The 12,479-nt window shown below is 40.7% G+C and overlaps 1 protein-coding gene across 3 annotated transcripts in view; it reads left to right on the forward strand.

Moving 5' to 3' along the window:
- The window catches only part of PRKG1 (protein kinase cGMP-dependent 1), a 395,197-nt gene that overhangs the window by 214,597 nt on the left and 168,121 nt on the right, over window positions 1-12,479 (forward strand). For 2 of the 3 annotated variants that reach the window (XM_090144719.1, XM_031602529.2), the window contains exon 4: window positions 1,334-1,439. The exons of the other annotated variant lie outside the window; for it this stretch is intronic. In XM_090144719.1, the coding sequence (XP_090000845.1) occupies window positions 1,334-1,439 (106 nt within the window). The remainder of the gene's footprint in view (window positions 1-1,333; window positions 1,440-12,479) is intronic. 3 annotated transcript variants of the gene reach the window in all.

Below are 12,479 nucleotides of genomic sequence, written 5' to 3' on the forward strand. Positions count from 1 at the left end.
GCACTTGTAAGATTTTACTTCCTGTGACTGTCGATATGGGTAAAACCTCAATAACCAGACTGTTTGTGAACTGAAAGACTAGAAAATAAAAGAAAATAATTTATTGGATTTTATTCATGAGAATATATCTGAATATTTTATTGAAACCATTTTCTCACTATTTTTCCCTGTAGCGAAATGAAATATGAAGATGGAATTTATTGCAATTACTCTCTGAAAAAAAAAATACAACTGCAGAGGTCTTGAGAGTAGTTTTGTTTACTTGCACTGTTCCTCTGAGGAGAAACTCTTTATTAGTAGGACTGTGTATGAAAGCGTTTATAGTTAATACAAATGTCTAAGCTGCTTCTAAGATGAAAATCTGGACCATTTTGGTTTCTGTGCATCATGTTCACATGATACTGTTTTCTTTTAGCATAATGCAATGTTAATCTTTTTTATTTGGTTTTCCAGTGGGATTCTTACTTCAGAAATATATGGTGTAGTATATGGTGTGTAGTAATGAGTTCTTGAAACTTATCAGAAATATGGCCATGAAAATTGAAAAAAAAAAAAAAATTTTGAAAGCTCCAAAAACTGTAATAACACCTCTGGACACCTCTCAAGGTCAATGAGAAGTTTGTCATAGAATCACAGAATTCTATAGAATTTGTTTGAGTTGGAAGGGTCCTTTAAAGGCCATCTGGTCCAACTCCCTGCAGTGAACAGGGACATCCCCAGCTCTATCAGATGCTCAGAGCCCCATCCAGCCTGACCCTGAATGTCTCCAAGGATGGGGCATCCTCCACCTCTCTGGGCAACTTGTAACTGTGCCCCACCACCTTTACTGTAAAAAACTTCTTTATATCCAAACTTCTTGTCACGTACATTGAAAGTAGAATGAAGCCTTAATGATTTGTTCTGCCTCTGAGACATGATAATGTGCTGAAAACGTCCCCAAATCACTCATTGCCATTGGCCACGCATCAAGAATGATGCATCCCAGCTGCTAAACCCAGCCCCTAATCCATTGCCTGCTTTCAGCCTGACTTCTCCCCATCTTAGTGGCAAGGTTGGTTTTAGGCAGTTTTCCCATAGCCCACGTACAGTAGAGATAAAATTTAGCTAGATGCATATTTTGAATCACTTCAATGCATGCTTAGTCCATTGTCTGGCAGATGAGTTTAACATTACTATTTTGAAGTGTGTACCCATTTTCATGTTTCCTCATGACGTAATTAGTTTCCTCTGCATTTCACAACCAATTTTCAAATTCTGAAATTTTGCTAATTACATTTTTCCCCTTGTCTTGTTTTTTTTTTTTCTTTTTTTTTTTTTCTTTTTTTTTTTCCAGCTCTCGTAAATGTGAAACTTTGGGCTATTGATCGGCAATGTTTTCAAACAATAATGATGAGGACAGGCCTCATCAAGCATACTGAGTATATGGAATTTTTGAAAAGGTATGGCGCTTGTTTTCTTTATAAGAAATACAGTGAAACTGTTGTCCTCATCTTTGACTTTTTTGTGAATGCAGTGTTTGATTTGTGTTCTTTCAATTTCTTTTTGTTTGCTGTTTAACCATCTGTGAGCGGTGTCCTCCAGCCAAAGTTGGGTGATCATCAAGAGGGGTTACATTGCTCTTTAGTTTCATTCCCATTGTGAGTTATTCATTTGCAAAGAGTCCCGCAGCCATCATGTAAATGAAGCTTTGCTATGAGTCATTCAAAGCTTCTCTTATTGCAGAAAATGCCCATCAAGTAAAAACCTCCCTGCGGAAGCATCTGGTTGTAGAACCAACTCCATTTTAAGTGTACTGTTGCATTTCTACAGGCAAAATGCAAGTTTCTAGTGAAGCAAAAGCTGTAGATTTCTGTGGTTTAAGTGAGTAGCAAGAAAAGCATAAACTTTCATTCCTTAATTTTGACCCCAGTCTCACAAACATCATTCTGTTAGTGCTGCCATCGTAAAGTATGACAAATCCTCCTTACCAAAGCAGTGGCTGATACCCCAGTCATTCAGATCTGTCATAGCAGTGAAGAACGGCCTACATTGCATATCAGCAAAGCAACAGCAAATAGGAGCATCACATCACTGAATCCTAGAGAAAAAAGTTGCCTGAGTCAGAGTGACGTTGTAAGTAATTCCATCGTTATTAAGTCATTACCACAGCAGATTTGTCCCTGATCAGAACGTTCTCTGATGAATCATTCCCCTCCCAAGCAAAAGTGATGAGAGGTAATGTACCCGAGAGGTACATTCTTCTGCTGGAAGGTGGGAACTTGCACAAATTTCATCCAATTTGGGCTCCTTTTCCCCACCTCTCACCATGGGTAGGCTATACTTGATTTCTCTTTTTTTAAAAAGGGAGGTAGTAAAAATAAAGTACAGAATAAACCTGTGCTCTAGTTTAGCTGGGTGCCACAAAATTGGGCAGTCCCACAGGGGCCAGGGGGGGTGACCTCTGTCCCATCATCTGCGGGGAAAGCTTTGAGGATAATTTAAAAGTAGTAAAAGATTGGTAACAATAACAGAGTAGTAAAACTAAAGCTATTGGTGATGCAGCCTGGCCCCTAATGAGGACAAGGTGTTACCTCAGAGAGGACCAGGAGCTCCATGAAGATGTTCTGCAGCTCAGGAGCAGCCACCAAAGCCCAGCTTTTTCCAGGTGTCTCAGTTGTCTCAGTTTGTGGTTATTCACAGGCATGCTCAGGAGAGGAAACAGAAACCTGTTGCTGTGTTGGAAGCTTTTAAAAAATCATGAATTCAAATGTTAATGAGCAGTGGCCTTTCTTGTGTGCTGGTGAATGAAACAAAGAAAATGAATGTGAGATCAGTTTTGGTTGTTAGTTTGCTTCTGGCTCTCTTTGGAAGAGGATGCTGTGCACACAGTAAGCTCTTAAGCTTTGAGCTTTAATAGAGCTTTTCTAGATCATTGAGATTTATTTGGATGCATGTTGCACTGAGCCTGCCCAGCTTTAATTTTAGAGCTAATAGTGTAAGGGAACAACTGATGGTTTTTCTCTTACTGTATCTTCTTGCTCACAGCAGTGTGTCGAGAGCGTATTAATGCTGAAAGGCTAAAAAGAAAGTGAAAAGAGAGCAAATACATTTCAGAAGGGCTAAAAGCAAGCAAAAATGTTTTCTTTAAATCTTGCTATTTGAGTTTTGGAAAATATTTGTCATACAGAACGGTTGCAGCATGGAACAGTAATTTTCCATTGCATTGCATTGTCCAGTTGTTCTCTATGCATCAATAGCTACCTCAAGCTCAACATAAATTCTTTTTTTAATTTAAATGAGGTGCTCGTCTGTAAGGATGCTTCCCTTCTAAATGTTTAAGGAAAAAAATACATTAAGAGAGAACGAGGAAAATGTTGTCAGTTGTTTACCATATTTGTTCTTTTTTCCTTTCCTTTATTAATAAGTTAATGAAAATGTTCACCAAGAAACAAAAGCAAAGGAAATATTTAAATGAAACCTATTCACAGAGAAGTGAGTGAGGCTGGAAAGCATTATCTTTGCTCTTAGCACTCTGAAAAAGTTGTCCTTCATAATCTTTTCATTAGTCACAGTAGTGTAACAGTCATTCCCTTCAATAGAATGCTTTTGCCTGCAGACAAAACACAACAGAAATGCAGCTTGTCAGGGTGAGATGGGATCCTTCCTATCTTCTCATTCATCTTACTAACAGTAGCCACAGTACATGCACAGGTGTCACCAGGGCTCCATTTGGTCACTACAAAATACTGCCCCTTTGGCCACTGTTTGTCATCTGCTGTGGCTGAAAGAACGTATTGATGAAATGGATCCGCTATTATTTGCTTAGTTTCACCCTTTTATCTTCAGAGAATATATGGTCCAGTCCTTTCTTCCGAATGCTGTGGGAAAACCATAAAATGTACATTTCCTGCTTAAGAAATCCCAATCTGTCTTTCCAGTGGATACTGTGCTGGAAAACTGTGTTCTCACCTGCTCCAAGGAGCGGTACATAGCTCTCATGGATTTCCAAAAGTTGAAATAACTATTTGATTTACATAAAACAATGATAGCCTGGAGCTAGGAGCAGCCGAACATCCTCTTTTTCACAGTGTTTAGGATGAGCTGGTCTCTTTATCCCGCTCTGTCGCTTGTAAAGTTAATGGATGATCCTTGAAGTGATCAAAAGATGGCCTAGTTCCATAGCAGCACCTGCTTCAAGTAGAGGATGAAAAATCCAGGCTGTTTTTTGATCCTTGCATGTATGCTAAACACCAAATCATAGCACTGATTCCCTTTGAAACACAAATTTTCAGTAGCTCATTATGGAGCTGAATCCATGCTAGATTAAGCTAGCTCAAAGCACAGCTAATGTGCAGGCAATGGTAAAGAGTTAAATTATATCATCTGAAAAAATTCTGTAGATTTAGTAACAACTTATGGCTGAAAATGCTGAACATTTCATCTTCGATCTTCACCCAACTTAGTGCTTACTGTGTATCATTGAATTTACTTGCCCTTGCAAGAAGGAGCATTATTTTGCTGTGAAAGTTGTAGCTATGCTAAATTCACCATACATCTCACTGCAACATTCATAGTGTTAAGGTTACAGTGATTTTCTGTATGTCTGTATGCCTGTGATGAAGAACGGTGTTTAAGCAAGATCAGAATATTTCAGTTAAGGAAAAAAAAAAAAGCATTTATACAATAAAATTGTTCAGGAAATACGATGGGAAAAGGGAGCAGGTGTAGTCATTTCCTGCTAAATCATAAAAGTTTTAAGGAGGGTTACAAGCATCTTCAGAAAGGCCAGGATACCTTTGGAGAAGTAAACATAATTATTTTTTTGGCAAAAACTTTCTAGATGTGCCATAAAAAAAAACGCCTTGTGTTCTGGTCCACCGTGTAAACTCTGATTCATCCAAGATCCTGGAACGGATCAGGCAACAAATGATGAATATTGTATGTAGCCTTGGAGGAAGGATCTAACTTTAGATGCGGAAAATTAAAGGGCATTACATGCTTACACTCACACAACCTTGAATCTTGCTTAAACTTTATGTTAATGTCTAATCCTGCTGAAAAAATCCCAGCCTTCAGCTTTTAACGTTTTGTTGTAGTGCTTTGGCTTGATGCTGAGTCTCTCTTATAATCTCACTTAAGTCGAAAAAGTTTAAGTGGGAAGTTTTAATCTGATGAAGTATGTCGGAAATGTGACTTTATGCCCTCGTGGCTTATCGACATGGGGAGTCGTGCTGGTAAAGTTATCTGTGTAGAAACACAGATGTAACCGTTTAATACTGAAATCGGTGGCAGAGAAAGTTTTGCATTTCATTTGTGAGTCATTTATCACCAAGAGGAAAGCAAAGACAAAACTGTGTGAAAGTTTATTAAATGATTGTCTTTGATGGATTGCCTGTGGTTTCATGCAAAACGTTTCACACGGTGCATCGTAGGGTGAAATTATACTGGACAGAAGTGGGAGAGAAATTAAAAGAGTGAGGCAAAGGGAGGACAGGCTTTTGAAAAAGAGAGTTGGAAAGTGAATTAGTGGAGTATGTATACATTAGGATAGTTTCAAGTGACTGAATATGTGAAACAGGCCTTGGCCTAAAGAAGGCAGTTTTTCTGGAGGACTGGAACATAGGCAAAGTGAACAGTGGGGATAGCTGAGAAAGAGGAAAAGGGAAAATATTTCCAGAAGATAAATAAGTACATTTATTCTTAATGCAAATTTATATGGAAAGACAGAAGTACTGGTTCAAACTGAGACCCCATCTAGACCAGCATCCTTTTCATCCCAAGATGGTGCCCAAGGACAAAATGATGGCCCATCCTGCCTGACACAGGTGTGCAGAGTAGGACTTTGAAGACCAAGTGTGTCATCTTCCAGTGATGCTGCTCTCTGAGATGTGGCCATCAGCCACTTCTAGGGTGTGCTGGTTTTCCAGGACAATCCAAAGAGCATCGCTTGCAGGAAGGAGTTGAACTGTTGTGTCAGGACCACATTCCCTCTGACCTCAGAGGCACCAACAAGGCATGTTGTTGGTTGTCAGCTGTCCAGGCTGACACCAGCTCAGTCCTGCGATCCATGAACTGTGCAGTGAGTAGTGTGACAGAAACCATACGTCCAGGCAATGGTCTGCTGGATGGAGCAGAAATTCTTGAAACATCCAACCAGCATCTCCCAAGAGCAGAAGATGAAATGATGTGACTTAAAAGTCAGCTTACCTTCCCCAACTGTGCCCCAAAGTGACCACATCTATTATGTGCTCGTATTGCACGTGACATATTGCCCAGGAAAGAATTAAAAACAGAATGAGGGAATTAATGCATAATTAGACAGAGATTGCTTTCCAGCTCCTATCTGTGGAAAGCTCTGAATCTTTTTTCCTCTTCTGAAGTATTCACTGGTGCTTTTCAGGCCTCTCTTGCCTGTTAGCATAACTCAGGCAAGGCAGCTCGCATGCCAGCCACAATTCCAGTCTGTTTTGCAGAGCTGTCAAGCACTTCCTTTCTCTCTTAAGATACACTGCTTCTTTTATCGCCTAACACTGCCTAAAATCCACAGGTCTGCTAAGAGAGGGAAGATTGAATGACTGATCTGCATTAGAGCAAAGTGGTGATTTTAACTGGAAGATGTAATCAGCTGGACTTCCACATCTGGAGAGCAAGACTGGCTTTGAAAAGAGCACCTGGAAGTGATGGGGGGCTCTTTCAGTGCAGACCTCCATCTAACAGCTGAGATCTTCAGCCACTCTGATGCCACACTGAGGGTTAAAACTGTTCTTTTCCATAATTAATCAATGTGAGCGAAAGAGGAATCATTGAGATGGCAGAAAATGAAAGTCAACTTTGAGCCCATTTAGTTCGGAATTCTTCATGGGCTTGTAGGACTCCTCAGTTATCCTTAAAGTGAAGAATGAATTCATCCTTGTTTGCAGCAAATCAAAGAACTTCCCTAGAGGGTTTGCCTCTCAATGTGTTTTTTAAAGGTGAGACAAAAATATAGCTTAGCCCTTGACTCAGAAGGTGGTGTTAAAGTCACCTAGTGGGAAAGGCTGAGCTATGTTTTGGATTTGGAAATGGCACCAAATCTTGCCTGTCTGTTGCTTTAAACTCAGTTGGGCTCAGGATGCTCGAGGATGCCTTGAAGGAAGTTTATGTGTGCAAGTGGCTGAGTGTAAGGGATGGGTTTTGCCGCACCGTGGTACGCGGGTGGGTGCTGAAGCAGAACTGAAATGATGTGCCGTGGTATCAAGCTGTCAGCTTTCAACAAGAAAAACAGTCTTTGTGTTATCTTCTGGAGGCAAGGAAGGCAGGAGAGGAGATTTAAAAATAGTTTTGTAATGGCTGGGTTTTTTTTGTTTGTTTGTTTTTTAGCCTCCGTAATCCCATGTGATGCTGTTAATGCTCGTGAAGTGGCTGGGACAGGCACTTTTTTTAAGAAGTGGAGAGTTAATATTGACCAATTATGGTTTTAATCTAAGGAAAATGTCTGTTGGAGGCAATTCACCACAAGGGAAAGGGAGGAGGATTGAAGAGAAGAAAAAAGTATAGCGTTCCTCATGATGCAAAGCAGGAGAAAGGGGGAGGAAAAAACACTGTTTTATTTCAGCTCAAATAACCACAATAGCCCAACCAGTGAAGGTAGCTGACCCCAGACCACACTCAGGACAGTGGTCTCCATGGGGCGTGCTGCCATTTCCTCTCACTATTGCTGCAGATAGACGAAATCAGTGCTTGCACACAGCATATCTGGGTGCTGCCCCAGCACCTGGTTGTGGGTTCAGCATCTGCTGCTAGGAGCACCGTTCGTACAGACTGATTTTCTCTGATGCTGCCCTGCATATGTTTACCATCAGTCAGAGAATTCTCACTTCAGACTTGTGGGGATTTTTCTGTTTCCACACGTGCCTGTTACAGCTCAGCGAGATTGTCATAAAGTAAAATGGCTTTTCCCATTAAACATGCTTCCAGCTGGGGCAGCTTCAGGGTTTGATCTGCAGTTCAGCAGTAAATATTTTACTGCTGGTGAGGTGACGGGCAACAGGCAGTGAGTTTGGTCCCAGCGTCCATTTGTGGGGCAGCTGAGGGCTTTGCTGAAATGTGGGGTTGACTTCTTTTGCAGGGAGTGCAGAGAGGGAAAAAGGATTTTGGAGTGCTTGACTTTCTTTGCCTTGTCTTTTTTCTTTCATGCTGGAGTTTTCTAGGAGAGGTAAAATCTAATTTGCTGGTAGGCTATGTAACATACTGTCATTACATTTCAAAGGAAAACAAATCAAGATCCTGTCTCTGTTCTGCCATATAAGGCTTCCCCTCCCCCCCCTTACCCCCCCGTAACAGTGATTATATGAGTAAATACCTTCAAAGATGCAGTCATGATCTCAATTGACACAAGATCATGTGTTAGCCTTTAAAAATAATGGCTTTTTTTTTTTTTTAACTTCTAAAATCACTTTTTTATGGCAGATGCTGTCTTTGATTTGCCATTAGTTACTGTTTCTTCCTATATGGGAATCATGTTTTACCTTTCTATGCATGTAGCATCTGATCTGAAGTGCAGATCAGTCAGCCAGAAGTATTTTACTGGCAAACCAGATATTAGGATGCTTTCTTGCAGGTAGAAGGGACCACCATCTGGTTCTGTATTGTTGCACTGGTGCTTCAGAGCCATCAGGGTGGTTGCATTTGACATTCTGGCTATCTGGAGAAGGAAAATTCCTGTTGGCAATTTTGTGTCAGGGCAAAACCAATTCCTTCCTGCTCTCTAACCATCACTGCTGTCAGGATTTGGAGGACAGAGGCCTTCAAAGCTTCCAGACAAACTGGGCTGAGCAGCGCATTAAATGGTTCTTTGTGGCGAGTAGGAAATCAAGCTTCTTACAACTCAATACAGAACATTCAGCATATCTGGAGATTTGTTAAGGTGTCACAGTTTGTTTAACGTAATTCAATTCATCCTTACGCAGTTGACACATTGCATTGTGATACTATGTGGATATTCATGGCTGTGTATCCCAGGAGAGTAGGCACCTTGAGATTTGGGGTTCATTCTCCAAATACTGAAGTAGATGAAATTATTATATTTAAGATGATTCTGATGACATGATAGTGTTGCTTAAAATGAGACTCTGCATGAGCTCCAGAACAAGATCTGCAGCACACAGCTGTATGCTGGAAGGCCGTGCGTGGCTTCATTGGGTTGTCCCTTACACCTGAGAAGATGAAAAGCAGCCCAGAATAACTAAGCAAGATGTGTTTGGTGGTTATTTCGCAAATGCTATATGGTGATAATCACAGAATATCCCAAGTTGCAGTGAACCCAATAGGGTCACCAATATTTCTGATATTCGGCCAGTTTAGTTGTTTTTGGTCAGCAACACTGATTTTCATGAATTATGCAACAGCTCAGAGGTGGAAGTGGAAAAGACAGTTAATGCGAAGCCAGCATTTTTTAAATGGGATGATAATGTTCTTACATAAAATGCATAACAGCTCAAATGGGTTCCAGATCATAAAAGAGGATGGATGATAGAGCTGTGAGAAACAGTAGGCTCTTAGAAAAAGTAAGAAGTGTGGTCAGAGGTTATGCAAGGATAGCAACAAGCCTGGTGTTATAACACCGGTAATTCTGAATTATTGAAAGAAGGTGAAAAAGATTATGATGGATTCTATAATTCATTTCAAAATCAAGTTTTAATGCTTCTCTAATAATTGCATGCTGCTATAAAGTAATTAGTTTGAAAAAGTCCTATGCCCTGCGTCGTACAGACAGCAGAGTAAGTGGTTTATTATCTGACTTTCTCAATTTGCTTATCTGTTATTTATAAGTTAACTGATACCCATTTAGAATAAGTCATGCAAATATTGATATTAGTTTTAAAGCTTCGGAGTAATCACGGAGAAGTCAGTCCTAATGCCTTTACCCTGGCAGAATGCAATTGTCTTTACTCCTCCGTTTATCAGGTTGTACTGCTGTAGCTTGCTGGCAATATTGGAAATAGCAAGGGGTGAAGCCTTTGCCTATTGATTTCTCTCTTAAGGCCGTGGGTGATTCTGTGTTCCTTGTCCATCACTCTGCCCTGTGCCTGCGTGGCCTCATGTGACATCTGTCCCCAATAGCTTGACTAGGATGGCTGAATTTTGTACATTAGAAAATCCAGGTCCATTTCTTACCACTCTTTCCAAGAGGTGAGTTTCCCAAGGCACACCTAACTCTGTCCATCTCACATCCCAAAGCCAGTTCTGGATCCCGTGGTTAGCATGCAGCCTTTTGATAATCACAGGGATTTCAGAGCTCATCCTCGTGTTTGACGTTTCTCACAAAAAGTGTTTATCCACCTCTCCAGCTTGTTATCGCACCGCAGTCTCCATTCCAGAGTTTATTTTCCTGCTCAAATTACAGATAGATGCCTTTGAAAGCATCTGACAGTCCTCTGTCCTCCAAGGAATTAACTGATATTCAGGAGAAGGATTTCAGTAGTGCCAGCTGTCTGCTTTAAAACACTCTGGGGTTTGACCAGGCAAACTGGAACTGACCTTTGTGGGAGTAGCTGCTCCACGTTGCTTTCTACGTGGGCAGAAATGCATCTGGAGGCTGTTTTTTGCCCTTCTAATAATCAAATGTTAATAGGTGTCCAATCCCCTGTGAAAGATTATTATTGTTAGTACTTATTTAAATGAGTGAGTAACCTAAACATTTCTTGACAGGAAAGTACAGGCTGAAGGTTAGCTCCTGTATCTTTTTCTTTCCTCCTGCTGTAAGAAAAAAAAAATATTGCCTTATGGAAATCTTCAGATGTAACAGATTTATTTGATCACCTGCTCTTGGATGAAGCACTGTGTTCTGACATCACTACTTGGATGAATTAACTTGGGTTAATATTTTGTTCTCATTTGACCAAATGATGTAACTTTGGAGTTACTTGCACGGTACCAAACAGTCTTATTAACTTGCAACCTAAGACAATAGATATTGAAAAATGGGCTGTAAGTTAACAGCCTGGATTTCCTTCAATTCATTATTCTGCAAGCATTGTGGTTCCAGAAATTTGTTTCAGCTTATCTTCCCTTTTTCTTTTTTTGTCCAAAGCAACAATGAATTGGCATTGGAAAGTGTTCTTCACTGATCTTGCTTTATTAACCATGCAGACCCATGACAGAGAAATGTTCTTGCCAGCACTTGTGTGCAAGCGTTGTGTCTGGCCGGGGGCAATCATGCCTTTGGGTTATATTTGTCTGGAAATATCTTTGCCATGGGATTCTGCAGTGTAGCATTCAAGTGCACTCCAAATCGCTTTTTTGGCTTCCAGTCACTTTCTGTTTTGTCCTTTTGGGACTGCATAGCAAGTCATTAACAGGACTGGCCACAGAATGGCATCCAGTGCTGCACAAATAACTAATCACCAAGGGAAATCACTGGTCACTTGCTGGACATTGGGCATTTGCTGTAAAATCAACTCTTTCCTTTCTTATCCCAATATAAGGGATAAGAACTCTGCGTAGGGCATATCTTAGTCCTGCAGCACTTCACAAAGCTTCTGTTTTGGCACGTGCCAATACTTGCAGAACTGCTAATCTCCTTGAGTTGGTAGTTGGAAAGCCAATTGATGTCTGCAAGTGTTAGGTAATTACCGATGGCCTCCAAGGAGACTGTGTTCACGTGCTTAAAACTTGTTAAACTTTTGAGAGGAAAACAGTAGAGGAAATGTCCTTTTTCTGCCCCTGGTGGGAAGGTTTGACTACCAGCTAATTTTTAGAAGGGTATCTCAGACTTCATGTTTAAAAGCAGAGTTCCAAACTGTCTATAGATCCTAATGGGAAAAATGTGCCCGCAAATGCACAATGGCAAGCAGCTTTTTGGCTGTCCATTTATTTGATGGAAGAATTGCAGATTTAGGGCTGCGTAATTTGTTAACAGAATATTTTGGAAGCAGCGAAGCAGCACTCTTGATGGATTCCTTGCACAGTGAAGTGAGTGGCTACAAAGATGATGGGAGAGTGGTGGATGGAATTCATTCAGTTTAGAAAGGCTTTTGACGCTGTTGCCCACAGTACTGCCATTTGGGAGCTGAGGACACAGGAGATATACGTGCAATGGTTAGATGGGATAAAAGTTGGCTTGGAGAGAGGTAACCAACAGCTTTGATGCCAGTGAAGATTAGAGTGAAGATTACAGGGCATCAGGGTTGGTGCTGGGACAGGTATTCCACATCTCTGTTGACAACTTGGCTGTTTGTGCCAAGCCAGAGTTTGAGAAGGACCTGGAGAAATTTGTCTATTGCATCAAAACAGAATCATAGAATCGTTTGAATTGGAAGGGGCCTTTAAAGGTCATCTCGTCAGAAATTTTGTCTGGGGAAAGTTGTGTGTTTGGGGGTAGTGCTGTGTTTGGCTTTCTCACAGACTCGTGTAATGTTTGCAGTTTTTGCATCATCTTTCTGTCTCCTCTTTTTAATCTGATTTCTTTTTCTTGCATTTTTTCCTCCTATTAACGTGTCCTTTGGCTTTCAAATAGTACA

Source organism: Phasianus colchicus, chromosome 8 (assembly GCF_987193195.1).
Source record: "Phasianus colchicus chromosome 8, bPhaCol1.hap1.1, whole genome shotgun sequence".
NCBI classification, from domain to species: domain Eukaryota; kingdom Metazoa; phylum Chordata; class Aves; order Galliformes; family Phasianidae; genus Phasianus; species Phasianus colchicus.